Genomic DNA, 16,576 nt, shown 5'->3' on the forward strand with positions numbered 1-16,576 from the left:
GCTACTGAAGGAATTTTTTTATTTTGCTTCGACTCAGACCAACACGGCTACCTACCTGTAACTAGTCTGTAGCTATTCATCATCATTCTGCCTTTAACCACAATCCCAATACACATTTTGTCCATTAATCAATCAGAATTCAGAGACAGAATTCAGTATTTAGAAAAGGTGGAAGTTTTATTATTGTTTGAGTACACTGTGTGGACTTAGAAATGCAACCTCTTTGCAAAGCAATGGAATACAGACATTCTTCCAAACCTCAAGCCTACAGAAATTCAGTTCTCTTCTAACAATGCTAGCTGCCCAAACTTTCTTCTTTGTTGCAACAAGTTCTTAATGGGAGTAACTTAAAAAACGATCTGCTAATGAACATTAAATCAAACATTTTATTTTAATGTTTTCCACGCATTGGAGTGGATGACTTGGATTTTAGTTTTTGAACTCTACTGACTGTTCATTCCTCTGCATTATTAAAAAGCAAACAAAAACCGCATGTTATTACAAGGACTGTGAGAATAATATTGAAACTAACTCAGAGACCCTCAAACATTCAAAGGTTGAAATGAACAGTTGCTTGTTTCCATACTGTACAGTATGTTCAATTGTCATACAATGAAAAACTGCAGCAGCAAGTTGTGTTTTAGCTTGGAATGACCAACTGTTATTAACCCTAGTTGTTTACATGACCTCCTAATACTTAAATTCATAATTGCAATCTCGACTATACAGCTGTAATTACAGGAAGTATAATTAAACAATTCACAGTACCTGAAGCTGATGTCTGGTTCTGAACGCAAGTAATTAGAAAATGGTTGACAAAGTACTTTAAAATTGGTCCTTGGATTTAGATCATCTAAGTTTTTAATATAAAGCTTGGAAGCACTAAATTTGAGACACACATTTATTGATAACCAGCACAAGGCTATTCTTAGAGCTTAGTAGTTTCCAGAGAAAGTTACAATTGTAGAGAAATATAATTACGGCATGCACAAAAAGCAAGCTGATGTTGATCCCAAGTGCAAATATGGAATTAACTTTAACCCCCCCCCCGCAAAATGCATCAAATGTATATTATCTTCCACAGATTACCCCTCCTAAAACCAAGGCAGCATAAAGCAGCAGGTGGTTTGCCAAATTAATAAGAAATACCTACTGCGTTTGAGACTCTTCGGAAAGAAGCAAATACTTTGGACCTTTAGCGTAAGAGGGTTCAGATAAGTAGCTTTACATTCTTTGATTCCATTTACATCTTCTTATTAAAAGACAAAACAATCTTTAATCACACTGAAGTTTGTCACCTAAGTCTTCTAAGGACTGTAGTCATTAAAGCAGCACAAAACATGTTCAATACAGAGTCAATCCTCCTGACAATGATTTAAACAGAATATTGCATCAGCAGTCCCAGAAATGGCAGGAGAGACTTGCCTTTAGATAAGGGATCACAAGGAGAAAAATATTTTTGGGGGGCGGGGGGGAAGAGAGAGAGAGAGACACACACAAATATACAACCCTGCCCTTGATACATTGACTTTTCTCCTGGCTACAAGGGCACTCAACTAGAAGTTTAATTAAGCAGCAATTGTTGATATTGTTAATAAGCAAGGCTTTTTACTAGTATCAGATAATGTAACCTGGTTGTACCCTAGTAGTGGCTAGATCGCTAAGTAACATCAGGAGAACAGCATCTTTTTTAAAAAAAGGCTGAGACATCTCAAAAGATTTCACAATACTACATTCATGGGTTGTGAAGCTTGGCACACCCTTTTTGTGAATCCCGTTAACATCCTGTGGGACCACGGTGCAAACTGGCTTTCACCTCTTAATCCTCCTAACGGTTATGTGTGCAAGCTCTCCAGTAAATGCAATACTCCTAAGATCATTGTGACTATAGAATCAAAACGGCCAACCCCCTCCACCACGTAACAAGTTCGATTCACTTTTTCACCCTGCAAAGATGAAAGCTAAAAAGAAAAAATACCACGAGCTTGTGTGGAAAGCAGGTCAGTAGAGGCTCCAGGTACTGGTTGAGGAGCCATCCCTACCAAGCTGTTTTCCACACACACAAATTCAGTCCATCTTCTCCTTCTGAACCAGCCTGGGCGCATCTACAAAATCCTTGCCGTTGTAAAGGATGATAGCAAGAGTTCCAAAGCTTGCGCTTCCCCAGAAAACCACGTAGGCCAGGGTCTCTGTCCAGGTATCACCTGTGGACGCAATAAATTGCTTTCAGCTATGTACAAGGACTACTGAGAAACCATATTGCAGAAGATGTATTGTGAAAGACGGCACATGGCACAGCAAAACACTGGAATGCAAGTGAGGTCTCCCACAGCATTAAGGGCAAGGAAATTGGGGGGGGGGGCCTACATGTAGAAGCGGCCAACCCTCTGTGGGCCATTTCTGACAGGCAAGTGGGTCCACCTACCTAGCAATCACCTGGCACCAGGTGATCTTAATTTCAGCCCACAGCTGCAAAGGAAGAATCAGGTGCATACTAAGGGCACTTCCCATTCTTCTTTTGCAGGCACCATTAGGCACGCTGCAGCAGCCATGGCTTGAATTTCCCGCTGACTGATGACATCAGGCATAGTAAAGGTGTTCCATCATTTGGACGCACCTGAAATGCTCCCCCCCCCCCCAGCCATCAGATTTTGTGGCTTGCTTGCTATGATGCTTGTAAATTCTCACCCACAAACTGGGTGAGAATCTAGTTTTGATGATACCCAACTGCAGAAAGAGCTCCTATAAAAACTTCTCGTTAACTTCTAAGAAGCTACTGCCATTAACTTATGTACAACATTGCTGTGAATTTCACAGACACAGATCAGATGATCACTTACCAGCCATAAGCAAACAGATAATGCACATTGAGAAAGCCACCACCATAATAATAGGCAACTGAGAAAGAAAATGGGGGAAAAACAGAATTAAAAGGCAATACATAATACTGTTTCATAGCTCAGTTATACACAAAGTAGAGCGTATGGTGCTAGCACATCAGTAATCTTAACATGCCAATCTGATCAGAAACAGGAGTTATTCTGAACATACCCCATTTTCAGAAATGTTTCATATACCAACAAATTTATTGTGGCATAACTCTATGCCACAATTTGGCAGCTTTAAAATACAGGAGGAATCCTCCTTTGTTGTAGGAAAAAGCTAGTTGCTGCATCTAACTTGCTGCAATGTATTAATCCTGTAAGAATAAACCCTTTTGTGCAGCACAAATGATACTGTATGGGACTTTTGGACATTAAACATGTGCTACAGAAAACAAAGAATGTTCATTTCTGAAAAGTTTGCATCAGTTGCAGAAACAGGGTTGAACAGGTGCAGACACTGGGGTACAACACATTCCTGATGGAAGCCGTTTGGCTTCAGAACAGCTTGGTTGTATTTGGCTCTATGACAACTTAGTGAAGTTGGGCAAGGAACAGGATTTTTGCCCTCTAAAGTTCTGCCAGCCCTTCTTATTCCTGCTCATTTCCTCCCTGTGCTATTTTCACCAGAGTCCACCTCACTCCTGCTGTTTCTTGCATTACCTGCTGAGCTCATAAACCATATTCCAAGCATGAAAGAACAGCTCTGTTGGTGGAGCAGGAGACTGTTGATCTCGGGGTCATGGGTTTGAGCCCCACATTGGGCAAAATGATTCACATTGGATGGGGTGGACTAGATGCCCCTCATGGTCTCTGTCAACTCTACAATTCTATGATCCCATGGCGTGGCCAGGCAAGCATGACTTCCCACATGCCACCTTTCTATGCCTGGCAGGATTGTGATGAGCCTTAGGCTTGCATGCTTCCTCACGCTATGCAGAAATGAATGACTGCCTAGGAACCCTGCATATGCCATATAGACTTCTGAAGAAAGGTAACACGTATAACAAACAAAAAAACTGTGTTTGACTTCAGGACCCCCTGGACAGTTAAGTCCAGTCAAAGGCAACTATGGGGTGTGGTGCTCATCTCGCTTCAGGCTGAAGGAGCTGGTGTTCGTCCACAGACAGCTTTCCGGATCACGTGGCCAGCATGACTAAACTGATTCTGGCACAATGGGACACCGTGACAGAAACCAGAGCTCATGAAAACACTGTTTTCCTTCCCGCTGCAGCAGTACCTATTTATCTACTTGCACTGGCATGCTTTCAAACTGCTAGGTTGGCAGGAGCTGGGACAGAGCAACGGGAGCTCACCCCGTCGTGGAGATTCGAACCACCGACCTTCTGATCGGCAAGCCCAAGAGGCTCAGTGGTTTAGACCATAGCTCCACCCGCATTCCACTGGTTCCTGTGACTGTGCAGGAAGGTGTCTGTCTTTAGCCCATGACAGCAAAAACACAGCATCCTCCTGCCTCCACTTGCCTGGATTTCCAGGGGGCTAAAGAGAGGTCACAGCACTAGGGTTAGCCAAATGGGCAGAGGCTTCAGATGACCAATCACCTTCCTATCTTATCTTCATTTGGTTGCAAGTGCCCAATTGCCAGGTGCAAAATGTGCCTGGTGAATTTCGAACACTGCTAATAACAGTCACAGAAATCATGTGGGTCAGGGAAGCACACATCTCGGGCATCACAGACCAGGGTAAAAGAGGTGGGTCTTTAGGAGATATGTGTGCAGACCAGCCCTTGCTAACCTGGCATCCTCAAGATGTTTTAGATGACGTCTCTGCAAGCACAGCTGGCTGAGAATTGGGGATTGTAGTCCAAAACATCTGGAGGGCACCAGTCTGCTGAAAGCTGCTCTCTGTCCTGCCTGCCACACATTCTGCAGTATTAAGGTTAACAGCAGCTATTCTGAAATTCACACACGCAAAAACCGTTCCTTGCTTCTCCATGCAGAAATCTCTAGAGAACAGCTGCTAATACTTGCCCACAATTCCAAGCGCACCTGAAGTTTTGCTAATAGCGCTTCTATTTTTAGCCTCCTTATTGATCACAAGCAGAAAACAACAGCTAGCTCCCCGATGCTCACACAAGTACTGCGACAGCTGTGAAAAGCTGCCTGCGGGAAGCCAGCCGAGGAAGAGCTGAGCCCTCAGTCCCATCTTTGTCAAAGTCACACCTCCAATTCCACTTGCTGCACTGCTGGACCATCAGATAGCTCCCCACCCCGTACACTTTACATCTCTGGGGCTTATTTGGAGTGCTGCTGAAACAGCACAGGCAGTTACTGCCTCAGTTTACGGTACAGGGAGCAGCACCAAAACAACAGGGGAGAGGCACCTCTTGTGCCAGGAGCCTAGCACTCCATCCTATTCTGCTCAGCTGCACACAGAACAGGATCAGTTCTATTTATCACGGCCACTGTATATTGTAGGATGGTGTCATAGCTAGGTTTTACATGCATGAAATCGAGAGTTCAGATCCCTGATAAGACTGTTTTGCATGCAACACTAAGCCATGGTCTAGTGCTATATAGAAAAGTTCTGCGCACTCCCCACTCCCAGGAGGAAGATTTCTGCCCAGTTAACTTTCAGCTTCAAAGAATACCAGCACTGCATGCAAACCAGAAATCCTTGTTTAAAAGCAACAGTGGGTTCCTGCTAAACAAGCCAACATCATTTGTTTAGCAATTAACCGCCGTTTGTTTTTCAACCAGGATTTGGGGTTTATGCGAAGCCAAGATTCTGTTTCGAAGAAAATAAACTCGGTAAGAATCTTCCCCATAGTTATGCAAAGGGAGGAGAGAACATTAGGTGAGAAGCCATCCTCTGGACAGCAAGTAACTATCTCCCAAGTCTGCTTGACAGCCCAGGAACAGAAGGATACAAATCTTAATACTGGACACACTTCACTAGCCCCAAATGTAAGCCATGAAAGTTGCTCTACTCTTTGCAAAAGCCAAACCAGGGCTTCAGTTCCAGTAAGTAAAATGTAAAATACATGCAACCACAACACTTTAATTTTAACCTGATTCAATGAAGTTTAAATAGTGTTATAGAACGATAAGCTCACAAAAATGGAAAAACTCTTACAGCCAAAAATTTCCAGTCTTTCTGCACATGAAGAGGACTGAGAGAATCTACTTCATCCACCGAATAGTTTCCAAGAAATAGATCTATAGCATCCTGCAAAGCAATCCAGAGTTAAACAGTTGAGAATCAAGTCCCATATTAACCCATTCAGCACCGCCAAAACCCACCCTCCAGTTACTGTACTCTGCCCATTTGTCATCTAAAAAGTTGCAACTTCTGACAGCTTTCCTTCCCCACTTGCAGGCCATCTTTCCAGTGACTTCAAGGTGCCTCTGATGAAAGGTCTTCTCTCCCAGTTCTATACATTACACCTATACTTCTCCGAACGCCAGGATCCACTTGCCATTTGCTGGCTTGTCAAATGTCACATCCCTCTCCTTTGTTGCCTCCCTCCTTCCACTTCTTGGAATCCTTTTCAACATGACAGTAGCCAGGTCCTCACTGCAATTTTTACGACCACCTGACCTTCTCACCGCATGCCGAATCTCCCGCTTCTCCAAAATTAACTGCCTTGTGCGGCATGCCCCATAAGCCCTTGGGCACGGCGCTTTTAGTTCCTTTCAATGCACAGCACACTTTTCAAGCTAAATAAAAAGCAACAGGAAAAGCCAAATGCTAGGAAGTTTTTACCTGTCTAAATCCATCAGAAAAGTTGTTTTTGTAGTAGCGAATGAGTGAGTTCCAACCATCCATCAGGAGGCCCCACTGAGTTCTCTTCCCAGTTCTATTAAAAAAGAGAAGACTTTCAATATTACAGAAAAATATAATAAAAGCAGACATTTCTAACAGGGAAAATTGAAATCTGTTGCTTAGAAGGAACTGGTCTAATACTGGTAGTGGTAGGAGTGCCAAGGGGAGGGATGTCTTCAACCTCCACCCCCAAATTGAAAGGGTAGGCCTCAAATCCTCTAGCCTTTCTTTTATAACCAAAGCACCTTTTCCAGTTCAATTCAATTTTCCTCTCCCGACCACCACAAAGAGTTACCAAGGGCTTCACAGTAAGGCCTCATGGACAAATGATTCTTATCAACATTGTATTTAGCCTGAGAAAATAAAACATGATGGAGGAATTTAGCTGTGGAACAGCTGCCTGTATAAGCAGCATACAACAAAGATACTATTTTCATTTAAGATTGTAGCAAGGGAAGTTGCCAAGAGCAGTAAAAATGTGGAAAGTTACAGCCATTCACATTATACGCCTAAATCAGGGTAGCCCAACATGCGTGGACCATTTTGGGTGGCCCTAGGTAACCCCCCCAGCAGCCCTCATCCTGCCTTCCCAAAGCTGGGAAAGCAAATCGCTGGGATTTGGGAAGGAGGCTTGAGGGCTCTGACAGGGTCCTAGAGTCTACCTGCTTCCCAAACTCTAGTTAGTGCTTGCCAGTTTTGGGGAAAAGGTGGGAGGGCTCTAGGACCCTGCCAGAGGTATGTGTCAAATTCTGGCCTCGCTCTCTACCTCCACAGGACAAGGCAGTGTGGAGGCCATGGGTTCCAAGTCAAAAAAACTTGTGGCCCAATTGGTATGAAATGTTGCACCACCATGGTCTATATAATTTTTTAAAAAAACAAAACAAAAGAACTTGTAACAGAGATAGCACTTTCTACACAGCATATTTGCTTTGCTGGCTTTATACTATTTTATAGTTTTATTCTGCTTTTATTTTAGCGGTTAACAGCTGTACACTGCTTAGAATCCCAATAGCTTGGTTGAACAAGATACAATTTTTCAAATTATTTCTAGATAAGCCTCAGGGTCCCGTCCCACTCTATGATTCTATGTAGCACACAGCAACCATGGAAGCCAGTTCAGAGTGTCTGAACAGCAGGTTCAGACTAGTGCTTTTAGTGAAGTTACAATAAATTTTCTCCCAAGAAAGATTGGTTCAAACTTGCCTCGTGTAGTCTGTCTTTAAGGCACCCGTTCCGGCGTATTGTTTGGCACATGCATTTGCATTATCGGCCCATGCTATGAACAGAGAACATTTTTTTTTCCTTTAAAAAGAGACTCCAAATAAGATGCTCATAAAAGTAAAATCGACTTGGAGACGAAAACAGAAACCTACCGTTTTTATAAAGCTTCTCAAATTCTGCTTGTTCTTCAATTCTCTGGCCAACGTGCAAAACGCCTAATCTCTACAACAACAACAGAAACCGTAAACTGGACCATTTTAATGTGCCAGAAAAAGCACGCTCCAGAAACCCATGAACTTGAAAAAGGAGCGATACATCTATGTAGACATTTGCACCATGTATATATAGGATATTTTGTTTTATCAAGTTTCTGGAAGGCCAGCAACATCCCTTTGGACACAGATTTTAAAGGGAAAAGGAGAGACTAGGAGGCAATCATAACCTGAAGTTGTGCTTGGAGAGAGCGCCGTGCCAGAAGGCTTTGAATCACATTCGTCCGGTCCAGGCAGTCCATACAATTACTGCGGAATGTCCCTTCTTGCTGCAACACCACCTTTCCATCAGAATCAACCAGAAAGTAGCTGAAATACACAAGGGAGCTTCCCTAAGAATTCACAAAATGCCACTTTTACGTTTTTGTTGAAATGCTACTATAGCTGTGGCAGCAGCAAAGAAAAATATTTATGATGGTTTTCCAGAATTGTTTTTTAAAAAAAGAAAATAATCCCAAAACAATCTCCTTAACTTTAGAGTTTTCCCACAGACTCTGAAGTATCACTGCTGGTTAAATGCGCCATGAACAAGTTTTGCTTAGATCACAAAGGTTGCAATCGTCTTAACTAATCATTCTACTTTTCCATTTCTCTTACTACAAACACCTGCCAGGATGCGCTTTTTACCGCCAGGATCCCCAGAGAAGGAAAACTGTTTTACGTGCCCAAGTGATTCTGGACATGTTTCTCGAAAGCAGCCTCCAGCCCACACAGCAGGCCATGTTCAAAATCAAGGAGAGACCCAAAAGCTGCTTGCAATACAGCATAAATGTCTGCGGATTAAAGTAAAAAGATCACATGCTCTTGGACTTTAGACCCTGGTTCACTAATACTCAGAGCCTGTTTTAGAGGAGAGACAAACTAGGGCAAGGCAATAGCTGGCTGTTGCCCACAATGCACCTGGAAAACGCATTTTCTCATTCTCATGAGAAAACGAGGTTCTCATTACAGAACCTGGGTTAACATTTCATCCTTTTCCTTCCATTGAAATTTATAAGATGTCCTACTAAAAGCTATGTGGATTATTATGACTGATCTTGAACATCCAGACTAATTTCTTATTCAAAGAGCAGTGTTTTAAAATCAAGTGTTCCGTTAATAATAAACACGTCCCAGAAAATCAAAGGGCTTCCTGTTCCACAGAGATGTTTTAATCTTGTTAGGACAAGGAATTCAATTTTGAGTTTTCTGCTGGTTAGCCTTTGGAGATTTATCCATTCTCAGAAATCAAAGTGTGCTAGCTTTTAACCAAGTGCAGTTGTCTCTGGTTTAAGATTTTAAATGGAACACATCTTGGCAGTTAACACATCTTTATATTTAAAAAATGGCCAACTAAAATGATGCCATAATATCAAGATCCTTATACCATTGTGTAGAAATGGAAAGAGAAGCCACACAAGATCGGAGGAACTAGTTTAGGTAAATCCAAAGGGAAGTTAAGTTTCTATTAAATCAATGCAGTTAATTTCAGCACAGATCACTGACTGCTCATATAATTTTCCTTAAGAATCACTACAACCATGCAAATTTCTTTTGGACCAAAGCAGCAGTTCACTTTCAGTGTCTGCTGTGTACAAATCGAATTATTATGTGAAGTCCACTAACCACAACTAAATGCCTGCACAGTGCATTTGCATATATGATATGACATTTGTTGTTGTTTAGTCGTTTATATTACCTCAATTCATCTTGCTGTTCAGCTAGTTGATCCATTAAAATCTGGAGCCGATCCCACCTCATATGACTGCATTCTTTGTGGAAATCGAATGCTACATATCTGGGCAGAGAAAGCACATGTGAGTTAGGAAGCTATTCATCAGTGTCTAAATTGGGATCAGGGCAGCGGACAGGGAGGGGGAATGGAAGGGGAGGGGCTGCAGCAGATAAAAGGTCAGAAAAACAAAAACTTGCATTATTAAGCAGCATGAGTTCCCCTGATCAAGCATTTTCTCAAAAGGTACCAAGCATCATATCTAACTATGAAACAGGGTTTTGCCTTTGGGCTGGATAAAGGTCTCTGTTAGCAGGGGAGAAAAGTCGAGCTCGGAACTGTACAAAAGTTTTTTAAAAGCATGCTCTGCCCACCTAAAAGGGATAATTGTTGAAAGATAACTCTTGCCAGCTTCACATGAAAGTGCAATTTTTTAAAAATAATATTTATAAATAATAAATTATTATTTAATGTTTAACAGACCACTTTTAATATTTTGTTGGAAGCCGCCCAGAGTGGCTAGGGAAACCCAGCCAGATGGGCGGGGTATAAATAATTTATTATTATTATTATTCCAGAATTAAAGGTTTTTGAAGGTGGGGTTTTTTTTTTACTGCAAACTGCCCAGTGAACTTAGGCCTTTTAGGTTGTGGGCTGTTCAGTTTGCATTTCTCTTTCCAATTGGTTAAACAAACAAACAAACTTTTGCCTGCAGTTTTCTCCAGCAACAGGCTTATAATCCTTAATTTCCGCTCCCAAACATTTCCAAATCAAAAGCCACACAATGGCACTCTTGCATCTTGTCTCTCCTACTGTATGACATGACCACCCTTATATTTGACAGTTTGCTTTGAGGGGATCTTCCTCCATCCCAGGACAGCCACCCACCTAACCATCTTCATGGATCCCACACCCAGCCAACCATGAACTCTCGTAACAACCATTCGAATTCCATTTCTCTGTGTCCCATCTTTGAACTCCGATGGTGCTCTTAATATGGACATGCTTAGAATTTGCACGTTTATTCTTTATCTGTTGTGGTCCAGAAAGGGGATTCAAACATTATGGAGCAAGCTTTGCCCTAGCACATGTGTGTGTGCGCGCGCACGCAAGCGCGCACAAACACATCTCTTTATCCTGTCCTTTGACAACAGAGAGGTGTGTTTCTGGGGCCCACATGATTCCTGTGACTGTGATCTGTTTCAACTGTTTTTAATTTCTGCTTTTAAATTATTGTAACCTGCCCTGGGACCTGTGGTAAAGAATGGGTAATAGACTAATTAAAAAGAGGGACAGTAGTAAGCCGTGCAGTTTCATTTAAAGTCCTAAATAAAATCTGTGCAACTACAGAAAGCATGTTATCATTGCATTCACACAGAACTTGACATCTTCGCATGCAGGTACAATTTTATGTCTAAACCAGGCAGTTTTTCTGATACTGATGCAAATACTATTTCGTTTAGCATGTACCTGACCATTCCATTTCCCAAGCTGTTTACCATTTTTGAAAATGTTTGCTCAAGCGGCTTTTCTGAGCCCTTCTGGTTAACCTGCAAAGGAAGAAAAAGGTCACACGCAGCAGCGATAACATTTTCCTGAACTCGAATGTACAATTAAATTCAAATCTTACCAGGTTAACAATTACTTGCTTTCCATAGCTAATAATCTGACTGTCAAAGTGTCTTTGGAAGCCATCCATCTGTAAAAGAACATGGTACACTCTTTATTCGAAGTACTGGCCAAAGCGTCATGTTTTTGAGAATTTGTTAATAAAAAAGGGGAGGGGGATTTGCTCAATATTCAGTGAACATAGCAAAAGAATATTAAAAAGGTTCAATATGCAGCTCCAGCTGAGCAGAGTTAAAAGCAAATGGCAACACGTTCATGACTACTACAGATGATAGATCGTGCATTCATTGTTGTTATATTCTGAAATAGCCAGAAGACTCATCAACCATCTCTGCCTGCCTACAGCTTTTTACACACACACACACACACCCTCAACAGCTCTGCGTATACCTGCCCTGCCTCTCTTGATGTTGCTGTGTAACACCTTGAGCCAAACAGGATACTGTCAGCCCAGGGGGCAGAGGCAGAAAGACGGACGATAGGGGAAATCTTTTGATTTTGAACTCCTAGCTCTATTGACAGTTTAAGACACTACCTAATGTGTTTTTACACAAAGAACGTTCCAATGGCTCTTTGTTGGAACAGATCACTAGGACTAGACAATATCTGGTTTTCAACATCGCGATACACCACCAGCAGCTAAACATCATGATACACTGATATATCACAATGTCTAAAGGATGGAGCTATGTGGAGGCATTGGCTGGCTTCATGGTTTTTCCCACATTGTGATTTTTGCATAGCATACGCGCACACACACATCAAGATTTGCAATATATTGCCATATGAAAAATTAATGAAACCAATATGGATTTCAAACCGGTTTGGGACAATACAATGATGTATCTCCCAGCCCTAAAGATCACTTTTGGAGCATTTCGCAGAAACCAGAAAATACTTGCTGCTTACAAAAGATTGTTAGCCTTTCAATGAGCAAACCATTAAGCAGGTGAAGTTCTTGAGTCCACATTAAATGGTCAAGTGTTTGGTCTTGGTCTTACCAGGCACTCTTGTCTGGTAATTGGCATGCATCAAGGTTCAGGCATTCCCAACCAAAGGACCTTGTGAGGCAACGCCAGGCATCCTGTTCTTGACCTATGGACTGGCCCAAAGCTTTCTTGGATTAAAAAACAACAACTTCAGTATAGAGTGGTTCAGGGAAAACTAAGGACTGAGGTCTGTCTTTGAAGATGAGAGCACCGCTGCTTCAAGAGCTAACCTTCAAACCATATTGAGGAATACCTTAGGGGAAAAACACTGGGCGGAAGAGCAGCAACCACCTTAGGGATTTTTGCAAATGCACACAACCATTAGCACCATATTAATATTAAACTCTCACTATAGATGCATAGGAAAAAATAAATAAAACATACATGATTTACTGTTTTGCTGATCTGTGGCTTTGGTTTATATTTGAGGTTTGGTCTCTGTGACCAGAAAAAAGGAATTGATCCTCGTGTCTGGAAAACAAATGGAACAGAAAAGTGAAGCATACAGTGCTGTTATCAACACAACCTCCCAAATAACCTCTGCATCACATCTTTGAGCTATAAAAAGGTTGTGTTGTCACCAACACAACCTAGGCAAAGACTAGTTATAAAAACCAAAATATAGAGCCTCCACTTTACTGGGCTTTCTACACCAGATCAAAATGTTATCTGTCCACCCAGGCTTTTGGTTAAATTTTTTGAGCTGTCTCCTGTGCCCCTTTTAAATTATCATTTGACTATGTTCCCTTTCTGAGGAAGGGCTGTTGAGAAATTTCATAAATGTACCTGAACAAAGGATGCTTTGCTCCCATTGTAATGTACTATCTGTTCTGTTTCTACGAAGTTCGCCGCATGCCCTTCAGAATCAATACCTGTGAGATAAGCAATTCAGAGTTATACCTGACTGCCTATAGCTCAAAGCCTTATTATTCACATCCTTCCATTTCATCATTTCTGCAAACTTCAAGTACAATGAAACCAAGAACTTCCAATAGGACACCGTGTCCTGCAGAGGATTATTTATGTTGCATTTTTGTGCATTCATAAAATGATGCATAGGCAGAGTGTTTCTGTTGCTAGGTGCAGCAGCTCTCTAAGCATTAAAGAACAAGCAGTGGAAGATACCGGTACTTCGCCACCATTGAGTCCACTTCAAGATAATCATAATCCAAGGCAAAAAAACATGCAGTTAGCTCTCTGTATCCACTGGGGCTTTTTGTTTCGTAAAAGCAGTTTGTTAAATAGCAGCAATTGCAGAATTGTGAGGGGTGCTGTTCCAAGGTGGTACAGGGGGGGGTCGCTGCATTGAGTTGCACTTGGCATAGAGGGACAGAGAGAATGAACCACCCCTTTCTTCCTTCCCCAAATGGCAACCATACAAAGTCCCCATTTATGTGTGTTCAAGGCACACGCGCACATCACCACAAACTGGCATGAAAAGGGGCAAAAACGGCACAAAAATAGCAACCCCATAAGCCTTGGCACAGAGAGTTGTGTTTGAGCAAGGAGGTTTGGAGGAAAGGATTTTTTTGCTTTTTAAAAGGTTTTCCAAGTGTGTTTTTTAGACGGTGTTTGCAGGCTTTTTTTAAAAAAAAGTTGTTTTTTAATTAATTTTCAAAATTAAACATTATCATCACATAAGTATAAAAGAATAAACCACACACAAAAAATAGAAAGTAAAACATTTTCACACAATATTAAATCCATATTTTGGGAATTACTCAGATCCCATGACAAAATGCAGGCTTTTTCAATGGTGTTCCCAACATACGCAATTTTACTTAAACGGGATGTGCCTTGGAACGTAACCCCTGTAGCTTGTCTCTCCCTCTCCCTCTCCCTCTCCCTCTCTCTCTCTCTCTCTCTCTCTCTCTCTCTCTCTCTCTCTCTCTCTCTGTGTGTGTGTGTGTGTGTACACATATTTGCTGATTTGTTTATTTTTACATGTATGTAAAATACACTTTTATATACAAGCAACTTTAACCTGCATCAACGTGTGGAGATATTAGAGGCACTTGGAGAACTTTTCAAAACTAAATCTGCATAGTATGTGGTAAAACACAACAACAGTTTCATCCTTTTAACAAGGCTGCCTTTGGGGGCCTGTCCCACTCAAGGCAACTTACACAGAAGTGGCTCGCCAAGTGGGAAGGAGTCACTATGCTGGCTTTTCAGCAGGTGGCTCACTGTTGCTTACCAGAAGCGGAAGAAAGCAGAGAGGTCGGTGCAGTGCAAATGCAGTAGCAGGAGCGCTGGATTGGCTCTGCTGGAACATTTGCACCATACCAACCTCCTTGCCCCTCCCCCTTCTGGTAAGCAACAGGGACTCACTTGCCAGGGAACTAGTATAGCGGTTCGTTGTCACTCTTGCATCATTAATATACACCTTCCCATTACCAAGGTAGCACTACTAACAATCATTCGCGGTGCACATGTCTTACCTCTTACATAGTAGCGCACGCCTGCTCTGAAACAACTTCTTCGGGAAATAAGAATCCAGTCAAAATATTTTCCATTGATGGAACAAGAGTGCATGATAATAACTGATTGAAGGAGATGTGTTAAGGAATACACATGTGCACATTGACAACAACAGTAAATCCAAGAAGAGAGCAATATCACCAACCTTTCTCAGAATGGCTGAGATACCGGAATACGGATGCAGGGTTGGAACACACACCATTACTTCCTTGATCAGCTGAACAAGGAGAGAGGCAATGTTCAGGTGTTCCCTCTTCTCTGAACTTCCAGATCTGCTCCAGAGGATTGTGGGACTCTCCAGAGCAGATTTAGTGGGTGAGGGGATTGCAGCAGGGAGGGTGAATCACTGAAAACTGCTTATCTCCCCTTTCCACTGATGGAAGCCTTATCATCAGCTAAGAGTCAATGTTGGATACAATCCACGGAGAACACATTTTCTCTATTTCAAACTTCTTAACACTGAAGTTAAGAGCAAGCAACTTAATATCTATGAGTGCATGCATGATTAAAAAATATTGGGGGGGGGTTGGTGCTTTTGTTAGGAATAGGGGGAAGAGAAATTTACATTTCCCCTCAATTTCTAACTGGTAGGGAAAAATTTCTAACTGGTAGGGGAAAAGAGACATTTTTATGAAGAAGCCATTATGTTGGGACTTCAAACCAAACCTGATAAATAGTATTTACTGCATTGCGCATACACCCACACACTAACTAAAGTGAACTCCAAGGGCATATTATGTAGCCAAAATACCACATTGCACACAGAAGCAGGTGGTGCAACCATGCTTGGGGGATCCCGCAATACTTGCAAAGTTCAGAAAATCTGCAGAAAAACCCTGAGAGGCATCCCACCCCATTCAAAAAAACAAAACAAAACCCCAACAAACAAACAAACCCAATGAACACTACTGAATGGCCATGTAATGCTGGTCAATTGTTTGGGGAAGAGGAGGGGAAGCCAACTGAAAGCTAGAGTGGGGACTAGAAATGAAAATCAATGGAGTTTTATGGAAGAAGGCTTGGCTCAACACTGAACAGAAGCACTCTACACGCCTGCATTTTGGTCTCATCGGCTAGTATCTAAACACAAATCATGACTCCTCATTACATTGGCACTGAACAGCACAAACTTCTTATGTTCTAGTCAAGAAACAGTAAATAGTATTACTCAGCCAGCTCCTTTTCTCCCAGTCCCTGCAGTGCCTAGATGTTGTTGTTGTTGTTTTTCGAGGGGGTAGCTTTTAGAATGAAGCTGGAAGTTTTGGAGGAGGCACTGTAGAACTAGTGTGGAAGCAGCACTCTGCCAAGGCTCTAAATATTAATCGAATTGTGACAGAATCATGAAAAGATACATCCATGCATCACTGGAGTGGCAAACCTATGGATCTGTAAAACAAACATTTCACAGTTGAGTATTTAAAGTTTTTAAAGACTTGCCCAAGCACTGGACATTGGAATGTCAAGCAATACAGAACCTGGGACAAACTAACAATACAGCATTTACAGCAAAATGTTCTGTACTCACACTGTATGTGCTTAGTGCCACCTGCTTGTAGCACTCAGATCAATAATATATCTTAATTATATCATGCTTTAGATTTTTGA

The 16,576-nt window shown here is 41.9% G+C and overlaps 1 protein-coding gene across 1 annotated transcript in view; it reads right to left on the minus strand.

Annotated features, from left to right (window-relative positions):
• Window positions 1–887: 887 nt before the first annotated feature.
• Window positions 888–16,576, minus strand: part of SACM1L (SAC1 like phosphatidylinositide phosphatase) — a 28,533-nt gene continuing 12,844 nt past the window's right edge. The window contains exons 7-20 of the mRNA XM_035129429.2: window positions 16,324–16,357; window positions 14,932–15,033; window positions 13,277–13,362; window positions 12,875–12,961; window positions 11,503–11,571; window positions 11,343–11,422; window positions 9,840–9,938; window positions 8,332–8,470; window positions 8,042–8,111; window positions 7,872–7,944; window positions 6,609–6,702; window positions 5,979–6,071; window positions 2,841–2,898; window positions 888–2,204 (exon numbers count right to left, since the gene is read on the minus strand). Of these exons, the coding sequence (XP_034985320.1) occupies window positions 2,068–2,204; window positions 2,841–2,898; window positions 5,979–6,071; window positions 6,609–6,702; window positions 7,872–7,944; window positions 8,042–8,111; window positions 8,332–8,470; window positions 9,840–9,938; window positions 11,343–11,422; window positions 11,503–11,571; window positions 12,875–12,961; window positions 13,277–13,362; window positions 14,932–15,033; window positions 16,324–16,357 (1,221 nt within the window). The 3' untranslated portion in view covers window positions 888–2,067. The remainder of the gene's footprint in view (window positions 2,205–2,840; window positions 2,899–5,978; window positions 6,072–6,608; window positions 6,703–7,871; window positions 7,945–8,041; window positions 8,112–8,331; window positions 8,471–9,839; window positions 9,939–11,342; window positions 11,423–11,502; window positions 11,572–12,874; window positions 12,962–13,276; window positions 13,363–14,931; window positions 15,034–16,323; window positions 16,358–16,576) is intronic.

Source organism: Zootoca vivipara, chromosome 12 (assembly GCF_963506605.1).
Source record: "Zootoca vivipara chromosome 12, rZooViv1.1, whole genome shotgun sequence".
Classification (NCBI taxonomy): Eukaryota; Metazoa; Chordata; class Lepidosauria; order Squamata; family Lacertidae; genus Zootoca; species Zootoca vivipara.